Source organism: Furipterus horrens, unplaced genomic scaffold (genome assembly GCF_987537825.1).
Source record: "Furipterus horrens unplaced genomic scaffold, mFurHor1.1.pri manual_scaffold_2, whole genome shotgun sequence".
Lineage (NCBI taxonomy): Eukaryota > Metazoa > Chordata > Mammalia > Chiroptera > Furipteridae > Furipterus > Furipterus horrens.
The window spans coordinates 98,463,178-98,483,387 of NW_028327172.1; the positions used below are offsets into that span (position 1 = coordinate 98,463,178).

Sequence of the window (20,210 nt, forward strand, 5' to 3'; positions counted from 1 at the left end):
ATAGTTAACAAAGATTTGTGAAGATAAGAGATAATCAAATGGCAGGCTTTCTTTTGGCTCATTTACCTGACTTCTATAAATGTTTCCTTGCCTCGAGGTGGGGCGACAAAGACAACCACTCAAGTTCTAGGAAGCCAAATCCTAGAGCTTTTAGAAACTGAATATTCTCCTTCCATTCTTGTGTTTATGACTAAAATCTATGTAATATATTCATGTGCTAAATGTTACTCTCGTCACATCTAACATGGACATTAATCCATGAGTGAATCAGAGAACTGAGATGGATTAAAAAGCCTCTGTGAGTTGGTTTATAAGATTCAGGATCAGATCTTCCATGCAGTAGAGATTAGACTTGTCTGCTCCACTCAGCTCTCAAAAGCACGTCAAATGTGCAAGATATCCACACAAGGTGTCTATAACCAAGATGGTAAGTGCCTTCTCCATCCTCATCCTGTCCCAGGGTTCCCCTCACTCACCCAGTGGCACTAGTTGTGAAAGCCAAAAATGCAGGTGTCATCTTTGATTCACCCTTTTTCTCACTCATCCATCCATCATCAATTTTATCTGCTTTATCCCTCTAGAGATCACCACTGCCACTCATGTAGACTGCTTACCTTCTCCAAGGTCTAATCCCACATACCCGTCAATAGCTTCTGAAGTTGCACTGTTCACCCTAATGCGTTATCCATTTTCCACTAAAACTTTCCAATATTATTATAAGTCACAAACACCAAAGGTAAAGTACGTAAATGTGTACACTATGAAGCATAATAAAATGAACATTCATTCACCCATCATCCAAGTTAAGAAAACGTCAATATTTTTCATGCAAATATAACTCCCCTGCTTAAAATCCACATAATTCAGTCATATAGGTCTTTTGATTCTTAGGTTCTGGCTGCTGCTTCTTACCTGAGATCTTGTTACTCCTGTTTAGAATATGCTCTCCTGCCTTCATTTCCTGCCCCTGTAACTTCTCTTATGCAACCGTCCTCGGAGTACCCAGGATTTCTCTTTACAAGTGCTGACACTTGGAATGACACATTTGTGACTGCAGACAAGTCTAAAAGCTCCATGTGGGCACAGACCTTATCTTTTTGGCTAATTATTGCAGTAACTGTCCCCACAATACCCTGGCACTAGTAAACATATGCTAGATGACAAAAGGAAGGTGAAATGTGTTATAGATGGAGAGCTGGAGAAGGAAAAACCTTACAATCACCTAGGTAGTGCAGTCACTGCATATGAAAATTAATTCTCCCCATTAGTGAATCCTGTCTTTAATGAATTCTAGCCTATGAGCTGTGTTTCATATAAGGATTGCCTAACTGCTTCAGCCTTAGAAATGCTTCATGAACATATCATCCATGTTAATTCCCACTCACTTAGCTAAGGCCCATGTATAACTGCCCTTATGTAATTATATATGCTTATTGATTTTAGAGAGAGAGGTAGTGGGGAAAGAAATTGAACTCACATCCTAGGTATGTGACTTGACTGGGAATTGAACCCACAACTTTTTTGGTGTACGGGATCACGCTCTAACCAACTGAGCCACCCTGCCAGGGCAAGACTAGTTATTTCAGAAGTTCAGATGTTTACTTTGACCTTGCTGAATCAAGAATTTATCCTGGGAACCAAAAATTAAGAAGAGCTCAATAAATTATCTATTGCTTCTATATAGCTCAAAAAATTATAACTGAAAACAGGTTTGCATTAAGTATATATACTTGAAATAACTGTTCTACAGTTGTACACGTGAATGTAAACTATTATATTCACAAGTAGCCTTTGCCATTAATCTGCTGTGAGCCAAGTCACTTAACCATGTTTATTTATATCTTAAATAGGTATCTTAAGGAACACAGAATGAAGAGTTTATTATCACAAATTATTTAAATAGAAATAAATTTTTTCCTTAAAAGTCAGCAAAAACTATTCTTAACATATTAAAATGAAGTTATTTCTATCTATTTTATAAGCTACACTATACAGAGAGAGACTGTTGATTAGCACATCTTTGACTGGGATTAAATTCAGGTTCTGCAGTTTCTGGCAATGACTCCTAGAAAATCCTCTTCTTTCTTCATCTGTGAAAGACAGTGTAGCTGAACTACCTGATGCAGAAGGGTTAAGAACTAGGAGAAAACGTATGTAATGACCTAAACATTTGCTCAGCTTGGTTACTGACTGATTCCTAACGAAGTCTGCCAAAGATATTTTCCTTCAGGGCCAGAAGGTAAACATAAGAAAACCACCCCAGACCAGAGGATCACTGAATTACATTAACTTTTATAATTATACCCTCATTATAATAATACCAAAATCTCCACCCAAGGTGGAGTGCATGCCATTTTCTACAGGTAGCAAGGAGTCCAGTGATACCATGTAGCTTGTTGTTCTGGGGAAGGCACAGTTCAGGGAATGGTCCCCAGGGCACGGGCTTAGCTGGCCTGCAATCAAGCTCCTACTAACACGATCAACTTGGAGTGTTCTTTTGGCCGACACCTATCAAGTGGCCAGACCTGTTTCAGGTAAGTAACATGAGGAACACTGCCTAGTGAACAAGATTATCTAAAGATAAAATAAAATAACATGTGTGGACGCACCTGTCACAGTCTGTACTTAATAAAGGTTAAACAAATTAACAGGAATTTTATGGCACTGCAGAATACACAGATTACAAAATCCTGTAGATATACATAAAGTAAGATACTAATCCTCAACTGTCTATTCCTTTGTTTGTATTAAAGCAAATTGTCATAAACTACTGGACTAAACCATAGAATGAATCTGTACCTATGGTAGCAGTTAAAATTCCTGGTTTCAAAGGGGAAGGATGGGTTGCTGACTGGCAATCAAAATGCATCACAGACTTACACATGTTAACTACCTCAGTGTTAATGTATTTGTTAACACCTCTGAAAGTTTTATTCACATTATTTTTGTTTTCTGAGATAAACTATAGAGAACCCTCTCCTCTCCTTCTTATTCCTTCCTCTTTTAAGCTCTGACCCTTTCTGCACGAAAGCACAAGGCATACAACCTACTTTGGGCTGTGTCCTCAGATCTCCTGCAATAAGGATTTCAGAAGACTGGAACCCTTCCCTTACCCTCTTCAGGGGAAGGCACAGTCTACAATTCATTCTAATCACTGCCCCCTTTTAGGCTGGTGGCTTGGTTAAATGGATCTAGCCTCTTCTTTACTCATGCACAAGTATATCTTTAATAGATTTCCTTTCAGATAAAATGGGAAAAAGATGTGAGCAAAACTCTTTGTCAGTCATATCTGTAGACTTCAGCACAAGTATTTTGCCCAATATAATATACAGGGTGGGGCAAAAGTATATTTACAGTTGTGAGTCCATGAAACAATTTATTCTTGTATTATCATTTATTAATTATTATATTCTTTTCCACATAAACAACTGTAAACTTACTTTGGCCCACACTGTATTTTCTTGACAGATACCAAGAGGAGACCTGATTTAACACTTATAAATATTTAAGAAAAAAGGAACCAATTTGGAAAACTTTATCAATAAGTTATTTAAACAAAGGTTTGCTTTTTGACAGTGAAATGTACAATTATTACATGGTTTGCCGTTATTTCTTCTCTAGGAAGAAAGGTACAATGAAATATACAGTATATGTCATTATATGCTCAAGAGATTTTTACACATTTAAGAGACATGAGTTAGAAAAAGTGCAATCAAACAAACCAGCTATAAAAGAGATTTGTTTTTTTATTTTTTTAAAGCCTTATCTGTTAAGAGATATATGCCAAAGTATTATAAGTGAAGTGATTTGGGTGGAATATGCTTTAAAAGATTCTAGCTTAAAAAATTGTGTGTGTATGTGTTGTGGTGTTGGGGAGAGAGGATAGATAATAAATATGGTAACAGACCAGAGTATTCTAATACTGGCTGTTGATATACATATAATAAACAAAATAATGGAATTTAATGTCTATTTAAGTGACACCTGGTGTAATGCAATATATAGATTTTTCTAAAGTTGTTTAGGTTATACACTGCTAGGCAAAGCTCTGACTTATGAGTGAATCTAGCATGGAAAAGTCAGAAAGATGTAAGGGTTTTCAGGAGGTAGGAGTATGGAAGGAACAGATTGGTATCACAGAATCTCCTACAACTCAGAGAAAGGTAAAGTTGAAGGCAATAGAGCTGAGGCATTAGTCTATGTTAGAATTAATTCATTATGAAAACAGAGAACGGCTTTTAGATGAAAGACTCTTTCTATGCCAGACTGAAGTCACCACCTAGTTCCTTACACTCCGTTTCTGTGGTGTAGTAAGTATATCACCAGAAACTCTTGAAGGAATTAAATCCTCAAAATTCAAAATGCTTATATATAATCAATGTAGCCCCAACTCTTAAAAAAAAAAAATTCTTTATGCTGAATGCATTTTTATGCACTCAAGAACAATAACTGACATTTTTCAGTAGGATTTAAGTAGGAGTATAAGTGAATTAAACCATTCAGATAAAAATGCAACTAAAGCAGCATTCACTGCCTCAATGACTCATGAACATTTATATATATTATTTAGTGTGCTACTCCATCCACATAAAAAAGGCATTCTATTTCTTTATTTTTTTATTTGACAAGCAGCAATATCATGTTTGTCATTTTATGTAGATACAATTATTAGGTTATCTGTCATATTACAATATTTAAGTTTTTAAATTTTATGTCCTTTAAGATACATTAAAAAAAACACACATCAACTGCAAATGTGAAGGGGAGAAAAAGCATGGTACCCAACCAAATTTCCACATTTCAGCAATACTTCACTCATTCTTTAATAAAGTTTTAAGAAATGTCATAATGACATGAGCTTGAAATATCTCTAGGCATTTTCTCTGATGCTCATGACGTGGCACTGGTGATGTTGTAAACAGCAGAAAAACAGGGGCTGCCGAATGACCAAATTATGCAGGCAGGGGCCTACTTTTTTCCCCACAGGAACACACCGAATGGTGATGGCAACGATCTTCTCACACCCGCACAGGAGGAGAGCAACATCACGCTACATAACTGTATTCATCTGCTGAAGCCTGGCTGCGTTCAATGTACTGTTTGTCTATCAGCACTTCAATACACTTCTTAATCATGCTGATACTAGGGTTAAACCTAGCTCTTGACTGGCTAATCACCTGTAAGAGAGACATGGGTGTCAAACTACTGCCAATTTATCAGTTATAAATAATTACTTTTAACCAATCAGATATAAGTGTTTCATATTTATTGAGGTTTCATCAAGCATATCTAAGCCACATAGGAAAATACATTTAGAATTATAAAATTATAGTAAGCTGAATAAAATCATCCTAAATAAATACACACGATATATCAAGTGAGTGAGTGCCATAACAATATTAAAAATTTTAAACCCAGAGAACAGTGCATAAGGAGAAAGGGAGAATTAGATCAATTTTGATATAACAACAAAAAATAATTTTTTAGGAAAAATCAGGAAAAAGCCTAATGTTTATGTTGTGAAGGAATTAAAATGCAGAACACATAAATAGCAAGATCTAATGTTCACAGATAACTAAATTAAATGATAAACTAATTAATCTTCCTAAATACCCACATTCTCAAGTTTCTACTGAACTGCTACTCAACTTTCAGTTCTTAGTTTAAATAACCATTTCTCAAGAAAGCTTTCCCTAATATCCCCTAAGTCAAGACTTTTATGTACATTCTCACCGTACTGTATACATTTTTATAGTGCATGCTACTCTAATTTTATATTTACTTGCATATTATTTCAATAATGTATTTCTTCCCTATTAGAATGTGAACTCCGAAAGAGCAGGAACCACATCTTGCTTTTGCTCTGCATTAAATCCTCAATGACAAGCACAATATTATTACATCAAAGACATTAATATATTTATGGAATGAATATTTGATGTGGTTAACTTTCTTCAATAATTGGAGAAAAGATTCAATAAATCGGTGATATTTATACCTCTTAAACTCAAGCCGAAGTAAATCTGAGTTTAATACTAAAATTATAAGTGAGTACTGTTCCCATTAAGAAGCATTTCTTTATGGTATTTGTGAATCATATTGTTTCTGTATCATCTTTACAAAGAAACATTCCTAATCTCTATATTGATAATACCCTGTACCCCAAGAACTACTGAGGACTTTTCTCCCTTTTACCTCTTGAATAAGGGCATTATGCCGAAGTACTTTTCGTGCTTTCATGATACGAACTATAGCAGCTTGGAGATACATTTTCCGGTCCTCATCCACAGCACTTCTTGTCTGTTCCATTTCCTGTTTTATAGGGACGTAAAAAGAAAATGAGACATTAAATCATAAAAACTGCTCTTAATTAATTCTATCAGTGAGTTTATAAACTTCCAATCAATACTGAGCACCAAATGAGTTATTATATGCCCACAATTATATAATCTTTACCAAAATATTTACAATGAGTTATACATAATTTGTTGGGTTAAAGTTGGAAGGTTATTTTTAAAAATTAACACTATTGTAGACTATATTCGAGGTAAACAGGCAATAAAGTAGAACTTAAGTGGCACAGAGCAACAATTTTCAAGATTGCTGTCCTATCAACAAGAGCAGACACTACACCACAATGCTTTTTAGATGCTTTAGTAATTGGTTCCAAGTGCATACTGTATCAGGCCTCAAGATGAAGAACATGCAGCGTTCTATTTGGCTCAAGAAGAAAAGCCAAAAAGGATGGGTCAGAAAGAACATATCCCCACACAGCACAAGGTAACAGTAGAAGCAAGGCAGAGAAGCAGCAATGCCACATTAATAGGATCTCATGACAGCTTTTAGAAGATAAAATACATGAGAGATACAAGATGGCAGAGGAGTAAAGTGAAAACTACACTAACCTCCTCCCAGGACCAATCTGGAATTACAACTAAATTGTACAGAAATCAACCTGAATAACCAACTGAACACCAGCTGAAGAGAAGCCTTATAACCAGGGACAGACAGAAGAAACCACTTTGCCACAACAAGGCTGGTAGGGACTTGCAAAGGAGGTGCAAGAGGGCTGGCTGGGCTCCCATGGGTAGCAGTTGAAGACCCAGAGGGATATTTCAGTGGCTAGGGGGTCCCACCTGAGAAGTATGGGGTCTAAACCCCAAGCTGGGCTACACAGCCTACAGCACCAGAGCCAAAAAAGAACCCAAGAACATCCAGGTGTGAAAAGCAGCAGGGTTTCTGTCTGCCCTGGAGAGACAGCTGGGGACTCAGAGAGCCTCATAAAGGGCCAATGCACAACATTTCATTTGCAGCCACTTACCCAGGGGCTCCAGCAGAGGAAGGGAAGAGTAGACCAGAGGCGCTTGAGGATAATCTGGGGTTGGTGGCTCTGGGGAGGGAACTGAAGGAACAGCCACCAGGATCCCCATGCCGAGTCATTTCCTGCACTGCAGAAACCATCTTTCTGAGGCAGAGCACTCCTCTCTAAATGGCATCAGCCTGAGGGGAAGCAACAGCCCCTCCCACAGGAATCACTCTGCCCCACCTGTGGAGCTTAAGCTGGGCTGCTGATTACAGCTTCAGGCTATATCACGGACTACTTTAACAACTAAGACATATCTCTGGGAGCTCTATGAGACTTTAACTGAGACTCACCAGGGACCTCTGCTGATAACAGCCCGCCATGGTGTGCAGCCTGGTTCTTTCTACACACACCCAGGCCCCACAGAGGAAGGCACATACTGTGGGTTGCAGATAGCTTCAAACTGGTTGACCAGGGCCAGTCATAAGTAGCATCTGACAAGGGCATACAAAGAGTCTTTGCAGATCTACCTAATACATAGAATCAAATACAAAGCAGCAGCCAAAATGGAAAGACAAAGAAACAGACCCCAAATGAAGGAACAAGAGAATTTTTCAGAAAAGCTTGATGAAACAGAGGTAAGCAATTTAACAAAGAGAGAATTTAGAGTAATGTTTGTAAGAATACCCAACAACATGAAAAGACAGAAACCATAAAAAAAAGAACCAGTCAGAAATAAAGAATACAATGGAATATCTGAAATAAATAATACACTGGAAGGAAAAAACAGTAGGTTAGATGAAGAAGAGGATCAAATCAGTGATTTGGGAAACAAGGTAGAAAAAAACATCCAGGCAGAGAGCAAAAAGGAAAGAGAATTTTTTAAAAATTAGGAGAGCTTAAGAAATCTTTAGGACAACATGAAGTGTAACAACAACCTCATCATTGGGATACCAGAAGGAGAAGAGAGCGAGCAAGGAATCCAAGATCCTATTTGAAAAAATAATGATTGAAAACTTTCCTAATCTGGTGAAGGAAAAAAACACACAGGCCTAGGAAGCTCAGTGTCCCAAACAAGTTGGACCCAAAGAGTCCTACATCAAGACACATCATAATTAAAATGACAAGGCTTAAAGACAATAAGAGAACCCTAAAAGCTCCAAGAGAAAAGCAAGTAGTTTTCTACAAAGGAGAACAAATTACACTGTCATATGATTACTAAACACAAACATTTCAGACCAGAAGGTAGTGGCATGAATTATTCAAGGTGATGAAAGCAAACACCTACAACCAGGCTACTTTACCCAGAAAGGCAATGATTTAAAATCAAAGGAGAAATAAGGAGCTTCCCAGACAAGAGAAGCTAAAGTAGTTTGTTAAGACCAAAGCAGTACTGTCACGAATGTTAAAGGGCAAAAAAGAAGGAAGGAGGAGGAGAAGGAGGAGGAGGAAGGTGAGGGGGAGAGGAAGAGGAAAGTGGAGAAGAAAATGAAGAGAGAACAAAGAAAAACAGAGGAAAAGAGTGTAACAATAAAATGGCACTAAATACGTATCTATCAGTCATCACCTTCAATGTAAATGGCTTAAATGCTCCAACCAGAAGACATAGGGTAGCTGAATGGATAAGAAAACAAGACCCATATATATGGTGCCTCCAAGAGACCAATCTCAGATTGAAAGATACACATAGACTAAAAGTAAAGAGATGAAAAAGATACTTCATGCAAATGGAAAATTTTAAAAAGCTGGGGTAGCAGTACTTATATACAACAAAATAGACTTTAAAAACAAGGCTAGGGCTTCCAGCCAAAATGGAGGCCTAGATTGACAAGCTCTGTCTCCCTCCACAACTAAGAAGGAACACATCTACTGCAAAACCAGAAATAACCGCAAGTTCCAGAAAATAAAGCTACATGAAAGTCCAACGTATGAAGTTATAAAGAAGTGGTGTTCGCCCGGACGGGTAGGAGGAGTGAAGCCGGGGTGGAGAGGTCAAGCTATGCAGGCAGCGGCAGCTGCGGCTGCGGCGGCGGTAGCACAGACACCCGTATTTTAAAAGAGGCGAGAAATGCCTGGGGAGCACGCCTGGCTGCAGATCAGACCCGTCAGCTTGCAATTCCAACACCGGGGAAGGCAGTCCCCAACTGCCTCAGACTGTGAAGGCTGGAGGATGTGGGGACAGAGGAAGAAGCTCCTGGTCTCTCAGCACAGAGTAAATGGCAAGAATCCATCTGGACCCCCACCCCCACACAAAATGCCACAGCGTGGTGAGAAGGGTTGCCCGGTAGTGAGGAATGCATGGGGCTCCGCCCCCTATAGCATAGGAGGTGTGACAGCCACGCCCAGGAAGCAAAGGTAAACACAAAACTGTCAGGATGGCAGGGATCATGATAAGAGATCCCAGTCACGCAGCTGACCAGACAGCAAATATCTGATCTAACAGATCAGCAGGTAGGAAATCTTTCTGAGGCAAAGATTTGGTTATAAGAATGCTTACAGACCTGACAGCAGATCTTAAACAGGGCTAGGAAGGAATGAAGGCTAGTCCTGCTGAAATGAATGAAAACACATACGAAATAAGTGGTGAGGGAAGGAAAACCAGGGATCAAATCAACAAATCGGAATATAGGGAAGGAACAAATAGTCAACCAGTGCAGAAAGAGGAAACCAAAAGTGAGGAAAATGAGGAGAAGCTCAGAAACCTATGGGACAACTATAAGTGGACCAACATCAGAATCATAGGGTTGCCAGAGAGTGAAGAAGAACTAGAAATTGAAAAACTATGTGAAAAAATAATGAAGCAGAACTTCCCTAACTTGAGGAAGGAAATAAGACTTACAGGTCCAGGAAGCACAGAGAGTTACAAATAAACTGGACCCAGGGGGAACCACAAGACACATTATAATCAAAATGTCAAAATTAAGGATAAAGAGAGAATCTTAAAAGCAGCAAGACAGAAGACAAGAATTATGTATAAAGGTGTCCCAATTAGACTATCAACTGATTTCTCAAAAGAAACTCTGCAGGCAAGAAGGGAATGGCAAGGAATATTCAAAGTAATGAAAAGCAAAAACCTACAACCATGATTACTCTATCCAGCGAAGCTGTCTTTCAGAATAAAAGGGCAGAGAAAGTGCTTCTAGGACAAAGTAAAACTGAAGGAGTTCATCAGATCCAAACCACTGTTATATGAAATGTTAAAGGGACTTGTTTAGGAGAAAGAGGATCAAAACTATGAACATTAAAATGAAAAGTGTATCACAACAACCAACAACAGAAGCTAGGGAATCGAAACAAAGGCAGACTAAGTAGGCAACGAGAGTGGGAAAAGAATTATAGGTATGGGGAACATACTGGGGGGAGGTCAGCAGGGAGGTGGAAGGGGGGAAAGGGAGGGCGATTGTACAGGAATTAAGAAGCATAGTAGGAGGGAGTGGAGTAAACAGGAAGATGTTGAGAAGAACTATAGCACAACCAATGGGCATGGACTAAGGGGAGAGACAACTGGAGGAAGGGGGGTGTCACTGGGTGGAGGGGAACAAAGGGAAAAGATATTGGGACAACTGTAACAGCAATAAAGCATATTAAAAACAAACAAAAACAAAAAAAAGAGGCTATAGTAAGAGACAAAGAAGTGTACTACATAATGACAAAGGGAATAATCCAACAAGAAGATATAACCCTAGTAAACATTTACACACCCAACACAGGAGCACCTGAATATGTGAAGCAAATCTTGATGGACATAAAGGGAGATATCAACAGAAACATTCACAGTCAGGGATTTTAACACCCCATTGACTTCAATGAATACATCTTCCAGGCAGAAAATCAACAAGGAGACAGTGGCCTAAAATGATACACTAGATCAAATGGATTTAATTGATATCTCCAGAGCATTTCACCCCAGAACAGCAGAATATACATACTTTTCAAGTGCACATGGAACCTTTTCTATGATCAACCGCATTTAGGACACAAGTCTCAATAAATTTAAGAAGATTGAAATTGTATCAAGCATCTTCTCTGACCACAATGCTGTGAAACTTGAAATCAACCACAAGAAAACTGAAAAACACACAAAGACATCGAAGCTAGATAACATATTAAACAATGAAGGTGCCAACAATGAGATCAAGGAAGAAATCAAGATACCTTGAACAAATGAAAATGAGGACACAACAATTCAAAATCTATGAAACGCTGAGAAAGGAAACCTAAAAGGGAAATTCATAGCATTACAGGCCTTTCTCAGAAAAACAAGAAAAAGCTCAAATACACAATCTAACTTTACACTTAAAGTAACCTGAAAAAGAACAACAAACAAAGCCCAAAGTGGGTAGGAGGAAGGAAATAATAAAAAATCAGAGCATAACTAAATGAAACAGAGTCTGAAAAAACAATACAAAAGATTAATGAATTTAAGAGCTGGTTCTTTGAAAAGATAAACAAGACTGATAAACCTTTACCAGACTTACCAAGGAAAAAAAAAAGAGGACCCAAATAAATAAAATCAGAAACAAAAGAGGAGAAAAATGAAGAAAAAGTGACACCAAAGAAATAGAAATGATTATTAAAAAATATTATGAACTATATGCAAACAAACTGGAAAACCTGCACAAAATGGACAAGTTTATAAAAACACACAATCTTCCAAAACTAAAACAGGAAGAATCAGAAAATCTTAATAGAATAGACCAGTGAAATTGAAGCAGTAATCAAAAAACTCCCAACAAAGAAAAGGCCTGGGCGGATGGCTTCACAAGTGAATTTTACCAAATATTCTGAGAAGACCTAACTAACACCTCTCCTCCCAAATTCTTTAAAAAAATTCATGAGGAGGGGAGCCTTCCAAGCTCATTATATGAGGCCAGCATTATTCTAATTCCAAAACCAGGTAACGGCACTAGAAAAAAAGAAAATTATGGGCAAATATCCTTGATGAACATAGTCGCTAAATCCTCAACAAAATATTAGAAAACCAAATACAGCAATGCATCAAAAAGATCATACACCATGATCAAGTGGGATTTATTCTTGGGATGGTTGTAAGAACAGAGTCACTCAGGTAATTACTAAGACGCAGTGAGCTGAGAAGCAGAGGTTTTTGGGGAAATCAGCAAGCGGGGAGACCTGCCACAGGTGATCAGGACCCCGCTTTTCTAGGCGAGAAGGGGGTTGCTTTTATAGGGGGAGAGTGAAGAGGGGGATTTTTTGTGAGCCTTGTCAACCATTTGGCCTTCTGGCAGCTGCGGGTGCAACAGGCTAATCAAAACAGGATGTGGTTTCAGCTTGATACATCCTGTCATCTCACAGACAGCTTCAGGTGGGGTAAGGAGCCACAGGGTCTCAGGATTTGGGGATCTCAATGCAAGGCTGTACAACATTGGCAAATCAATAAATGTCATACACCACATAAACAAAATAAAGGATAAATACCACATGATCCTATCAATAGATGCAGAAAAAGCATTTGATAAAATCCAGCACCCATTTAGGATAAAAACTCTCAGCAGAGCGGGATTAGAAGGAACATACCTAAACATAATAAAGGCGACAAACCCACTGCCTGAATCATACTCAACGGACAAAAACTACAAGTGTTCTGCTTAAGACTGGGAAGAAGACAGGGATGTCCACTTTCACCCCTCTTATTCAACATCTTACTGGAAGTCCTAGTCACAGCAATCGGACAAGAAGAAATAAGAGGCATCCAAATTGGAAAGGAAGAAGTAAAAAGTCATTATTTGCAGATGACATGATACTGTACATAGAGAACCCCAAAGATTCCACCACTAGAACTGATAAATGAATTCAGCAAAGTACCAGGATAATAGCCAGAAATCAATTGCATCTTTATATGCCAATAATGAACTAACAGAAAGGGAATTTTAAAAAACTATCCTATTCACAATTGCTACAAAAATAATAAAATACCTAGGAATAAACATAACCAAGGATGTAAAAGACCCATAATCAGAAAATTATAAGACACTGAAGAAAGAAACTGAAGAACATGCAAATAAGTGGAAGAACATACTGTGTTCATGGATGGAAAGAATTAACCTCATTATAATGTCTACACTACCCAAAGCAACTATAGATTCAATGCAATTTATATCCAGAGTCCAATGACATATTTCACAGAACTAGAACAAATATTTCACAAATTTATATGGAACCACTAAAGGCCTGGCATAGCAACAGTGATCCTGAGAAAGAAGAACCAAGTTGGAGAAATAATACTACCTAATATCAAACTATACTATAATGCTATAATAATCAAAAGAGCATGGTACTAGCATAAAAACAGACACATAAATAAATGGAGCAGAGAACCAGAAATAAATCCACATCTTTACAGTCAATATTTGACAGAGGAAGGAAGCACATATAATGGACTAGTTAATATGATGAATGGTATTGGAGAAATTGGATGGATACATGCAGAAAAATGAAACTAGACCACCTTGTTATACCACACACAAGAATGAATCCAAAATGGATCAAAGAATTAAATGTTAGACCACAAACCATAAAAATCAAAGAAGAAAATATAGGCAGCAAAATCTCGGACATTGCTAGTAGCAATATTTCATTGAATACATCCTCCCAGGAAGGGAAATAAAGGAAAAACAAACAAAAGGGACTATAAGAAGTTTTTGCAAAGCAAAGGAAAACATGAACAAAATAAAAAGACAACCCACAGAATGGGAGAACATACTCACTGATACATGTGATGAGGGGTTAATATCCAAACTTTATGAAGAACTTAAAAAACTCAACACCAAAAAAACACAGAGTCCAATTAAAAAATGGGCAGAAGATCCAAGATGGCAGAGGAGTAAGTGGAAGCTACACTAACCTCCTTCCTGGATTTATAACTTAATTTTGGAGAAATCATCTGGAATAACCAACCGAACACTAGCTGGAAAGAAGTCTTATAACCATGGAGAGACAGAAAAGGCCGCTACATCACAACTTGACCGGTAGGGAGTGTGGAGACGCGGAAGAGCTGGCTGGGCTCGCACGGGTGGCAGCAGAAGGGACTGAGAAACAGCTCAGCAACCAGGGGTTCCCCCAGAGAAGGACAGGGTCTAAACCCTCAGCTGGGCTTCCCAGCCTACAGAAACAGAGTAGAAAGTAAAATAGTATCAGCTGTGAAAAGCGAAAAGCCACAGGGTTTCTTGCTAGCCGGAGAGAAACAGCGGGAGAAAAAGAGCTCTTAAGTGGATCACATATGAAACTATTTTGGCCCCCACTTACCCTGAGCTCAAGCAGAGGGAAGGCAGAGAGGACTAGAGACACTTGGGGAGAGTTTGGCGCGGTGGCTTTGAGGGGAGAACTGGGGGAGCAGCCAAACCGGTCCCAGTGCTGACTCATCCCCAGTACTGCAGGCAGACCATTCCCCTCCAAGTGGCGTCAGCCCGAGGAGAAGCAAAAGCCGTGCTACAGGAATTAAGCTGCCACACCCTCGGTCCTTAAGCCTGACTGCTAATCACAGATTGAACAGGTTAACAACTACAGAAGACAGACAAAGGCAGTAGATCCCTGGAAGTCTCCAACAGGGTGCCTAGGCCCAGACTGGTACAGGATCTGAAGCCACCAGAGGCAGGTCCAGGAAGTGCAGATCATTCTAAGAAGCACGAACAAACAATAGGAGTCACAAAAATGGGGAGAAAGAGAAACAACTCCCCATCAAAAGGAAAGGTAGAATCCCCAGAAAGAATGCTAAGTGAAATAGAAGGGAGCAAACAATCAGATATGGAATTCAAAACATGGATTATGGAGAAGCTCAATGAGCTCAGCAGAAACTACAAAGAACTCCGCGGAAACTACAAGGAACTCCAGGAAAACTACAAGGAACTTACTGAGAATTACACCAGCATGAAAAGGGACATAGAAGCTATCAATAAGAGCCAGGAGGAAATGAAGAATACAATCTCTGAATTGAAGAACACAGTAGAGGGAATTAAAAGCAGGCTAGAGGAAGCAGAAGATCAGATCAGCGAGCTGGAGGACAATGTAGACAAAAACTCCCAGACAGTGCAACAAAATGAAAAAAGACTGAAAAGGACTGAAGAGGTTCTAAGACAGCTGCAGGACAACATGAAACGTAATAATATCCGTATCATAGGAATTCCAGAAGCAGAAGAGCAAGGGACAGAAAACCTCTTTGAAAAACTAATGACAGAAAACTTCCCTAACATAAGGAGAGAAAGAGTCACACAAGTCCAGGAAGCACAGACATTCCCAATGAAGATGAACCACAACAGGCCCACTTCAAGACACATCATAATTAAAATGGCAACATTCAAAGACAAAGGGAGAATCCTAAAAGCAGCAAGAGAGAAAAAACTAATAACAAGGAAGCTCCAATAAGGCTATCATCAGATTTCTCAGCAGAAATACTACAAGCCAGAAGGGAAAGGCAAAGAATATTCCAAGCAATGAAAAACAAAGGCCTATAACCAAGAATACTCTACCCAGCAAGGCTCTCATTCAAAATGGAAGGTAAAATAAGGAGTTTCCAAGACAAAAGAAGGCTAAAATAATACATCTCCACCAAACCAGCATTGCAAGAGATGCTAAAGGGTCTCCTTTAAGAAGATGAAGAAACAGAGAGAGACAGAGAGGAACACGAGTACAAAGGGGAAAAATGACAATGAATAAGTACTTATCAGTAATAACCTTAAATGTAAATGGATTAAATGCTCCAATCAAAAGACACAGGGTAGCTGAATGGATTAGAAAGCATGACCCACATGTATGCTGTCTACAAGAGACCCACCTTAGAACAAAAGATCTACACAGATTGAAAGTGAAGGGATGGAAAAAAGTATTTCAAGCAAATGGACATGAAAAAAACGCTGGGGTAGCAATACTTATAACAGACAAAACAGATTTCACAGCAAAGGCCACAAAAAGAGACAAAGAAGGACATTTCATAATACTTAAGGGAAAAATCCATTAAGAAGATATAACCCTTATAAATATATATGCACCCAACTTAGGAGCACCCAAATATGTAAGGAACATTTTGAAAGACTCCAAGAAAGATATAGACAGCAACACACTCATAGTAGGGGACTTTAACACCCCATTGTCAACAATGGACAGATCTTCGAAGCAAAGAAACACAAAAGATATTGAGGCACTGAACAACACTCTAGATCAAATGGACTTAGTCGATATATATAGAACTTTTCACCCCAAAGAAGCAAAATATACATTCTTCTCAAGTGCACATGGAACAGTTTCAAAGATAGACCACATGGTAGGACACAAAACAAGCCTCAACAAATTCAAGAAAATTGAAATTATATCAAGCATCTTCTCAGATCACAATGGCTTAAAATTGGAAATCAACCTCAAGGAAAAAACTCAAAAACACTCAAACTCATGGAGAATGAATAACATGCTATTAAATAATGAGTGGGTTAACAATGACATCAAGGAAGAAATCAAAAAGTTTCTGGAAACTAATGATAATGAGCACACAACAACCCCAAACCTATGGGATACAGCGAAAGCAGTCCTGAGAGGAAAGTTCATAGCAATACAGGCCTACCTAAAAAAGCTAGAAGAATCTCTAATAGAAAATTTAACCCTACAGCTACAAGAACGAGAGAAACAACAACAAGCAAAGCCCAGATCCAGTAGAAGGAAGGAAATCATCAAGATCAGAGCACAATTAAATGACATAAGAGACTAAACTAACAATTCAAAAGATCAACATAAGTAGGAGCTGATTCTTTGAAAAGGTAAACAAAATTGACAAGCCTTTAACCAGGCGCATCAAGAAAAAAAGAGGATCCAAATAAATAAAATCAGAAACGAAAGAGGAGAAATCACAACCAATACCACGGAAATACAAAGAATTGTAAGAAATTATTACGAACAACTGTACGGCAAGAAATTTGACAACCTAGAGGAAATGGACAAATTCCTGGAAACATATAGTCTTCCCAAACTGAATCAAGAAGAAGCAGAAAGCCTGAAAAGAACAATAACAACTAGTGAAATTGAAGCAGTAATCAAAAAACTCCTGGCACACAAAAGCCCTGGACTGGATGGCTTCACAGGTGAATTCTACAAAACATTTAGGAAAGAACTAACTCCTATCTTCCTGAGACTATTCCAAAAGATCCAAGAAGAGGGAAGACACCCAAACTCGTTCTACGAAGCCAGTATTACCCTAATTCCAAAACCAGGTCAAGACACAACAAAGAAAGAAAACTACAGGCCAATATCGCTGATGAACATAGATGCTAATATCCTCAACAAAATATTGGCAAACCGGATCCAGCAACACATTAGAAAGATCATACACCACGATCAAGTGGGATTCATCCCAGGGATGTAAGGATGGTTTCATATTGGCAAATCAATAAACGTAATACACCATATAAACAAAATGAAAGACAAAAACCACATGATCATATCAATAGATGCAGAAAAAGCATCTGATAAAGTACAACACCCATTTATGATGAAAACTCTCAGCAAAATGCAAATAGAGGGAGCATACCTCAACATAATAAAGGCCATATACGAGAAACCTGAAGCCAACATCATCCTCAATGGGCAAAAACTGAGAGCATTCCCCCTGAGGTAAGGAACAAGACAAGGATGTCCACTCTCTCCACTCCTATTAACATAGTCTTGGAAGTTCAGGCCACAGCAATCAGACAAGAAAGAGAAATAAAAGGCATCCAAATTGAAAAAGAGGAAGTAAAACTGTCATTATTTGCAGATGACATGATAGTGTACAAAGAAAACCCTATAGACTCCACAAAAAAACTACTCGACCTAATAAGTAAATTTGGCAAAACAGCAGGGTACAAAGTCAATATTAAGAAATCGAAGGCATTTCTGTACACCAACAATAAAAAATCAGAGCTAGAAACTGAAAGAAAAATCCCATTTACAATAGCAACAAGAAAAATAAAGTACCTAGGAATAAACTTAACCAAGGAGGTAAAAGACCTGTACTCAGAAAACTACATAACACTGAAGAAAGAAATTAAGGCAGGTACAAATAAATGGAAGCATATACCGTGCTCATGGATGGGAAGAATCAACATCATTAAAATGTCCATACTACCCAAGGCAATTTATAGATTCAATGCAATCCTTATTAAAATACCAATGACATTTTTCACAGACCTAGAACAAATACTTCAAAAACTTATAGGGAACCAAAAAAGAGCCCGAAAAGCCACAGCAATCTTGAGGAAGAAGACCACAGTAGGAGGAATCACAATACCTGATATCAAACTATACTACAAGGCCACGGTAATCAGAACAGTCTGGTACTAGCATAAGAATAGATATATAGATCAATGGAATAGAATAGAGAGCCCGGAAATAAACCCAGGTCTATACGGTCAACTAATATTTGACAAAGGGGGAAGGAACATCAAATGGAATGAAAAGAGCCTTTTCAACAAATGGTGTTGGGAGAACTGGACAGAAACATGCAAAAAAATGAAACTAGACCACCAACTTATACCACACACCAGAATAAACTCAAAATGGATCAAAGACTTAAAATGTAAGCCGTGACACCACAGAAGTCCTAAAGGAAAAAATAGGAAGGAAAATTTCAGATATCCCATGTAGCAACATTTTCACTGATACAGCTCCTAAGGCAAGGGAAATAAAGGAAAGAATAAACAAATGGGACTACATCAAACTAAAAAGTTTCTGCTCAGCTAAAGAAAACATCAGCAAGATGAAAAGGAAACCAACCACATGGGAAAATATATTCGCCAATGACATTTCAGACAAGGGATTGATCTCCAAAATACATAAAAAACTCATACAACTCAACATTAAGAGACAGACAACCCAATTAAAAAATGGTCAAAGGACCTGAACAAACACTTCTCCAAAGAGGACATACAGAGGGTCCATAGGCATATGAAAGAATGCTCAACATCACTAGCCATCAGAGAGATGCAAATAAAAACCACAATGAGATACCTCCTCACACCAGTCAGAATGGCCATCATCAACAAATCAACGAACAACTTGTCCTGGAGAGGATGTGGAGAAATGGGAACCCTGGTGCACTGCTGGTGGGAAGGCAGACTGGTGCAGCCACTATGGAAAACAGTTTGGAATTTCCTCAAGAAACTAAAAATGGAACTACCTTTTGAACCAGCAATTCCATTGCTAGGATTATATCCAAAAAATCCTGAAACACAAATTCAAAAGAACGTATGCACCCCAATGTCATAGCAGCACTATTTACAATAGCTAAGTGCTGGAAACAACCTAAGTGCCCATCTGCAGATGAGTGGATCAAAAAACTGTGGTACATTTACACAATAGAGTACTATGTAGCAGAAAGTAAGAAGGAACTTCTACCATTTGCAACAACATGGATGGAACTAGAGAAAATTATGCTTAGCGAAATAAGCCAGGCAAAGAAGGAAAAATACCTTATGCTGTCACCTATTACAGGAAACTAATGAACAACACAAATAAATGAGCAAAATTGAACCAGAGGTATGTAAACAAGGAGTAGACTAACAGTGACAAGGGGGGAGGGGGGAGGGAGAGAAGGGGGTAAGAACGGGAAGGGTCTAGTCAAAGAACATGTATGTATAAATGACCCATGGACATGGACAACTGAGTGGGGACTGAATGTGGGGGAAGGGAGGGACAAGGTGCAGGGAAGCAAGAGGGGGAAAAAAGTGGGACAACTGTAATGGAAAAACAAACAAAAATTTTTAGTGGGGGAAAAATGAAAATATGAAGAATGGAAATGCCAGTTCAGTGAATGTTAGAAGGACAAGGATTTTCCTTCACACTGTATATTTTTCTCCCTATTTGATCCCTCCAGAGTTTGGCATTCTAAACAAGTTATGACATAAATTTCTTTGCATAAAACTAATAA

General features: G+C 38.4%; 1 protein-coding gene across 3 annotated transcripts in view; it reads right to left on the reverse strand.

The window, feature by feature from the left end:
- Positions 1-1,797: 1,797 nt before the first annotated feature.
- Positions 1,798-20,210, reverse strand: part of CUL2 (cullin 2) — a 134,387-nt gene continuing 115,974 nt past the window's right edge. For all 3 annotated transcript variants that reach the window (XM_090266194.1, XM_090266193.1, XM_090266195.1), the window contains exons 20-21: positions 6,196-6,312; positions 1,798-5,177 (exon numbers count right to left, since the gene is read on the reverse strand). In XM_090266194.1, the coding sequence (XP_090122320.1) occupies positions 5,046-5,177; positions 6,196-6,312 (249 nt within the window). In that variant the 3' untranslated portion in view covers positions 1,798-5,045. The remainder of the gene's footprint in view (positions 5,178-6,195; positions 6,313-20,210) is intronic.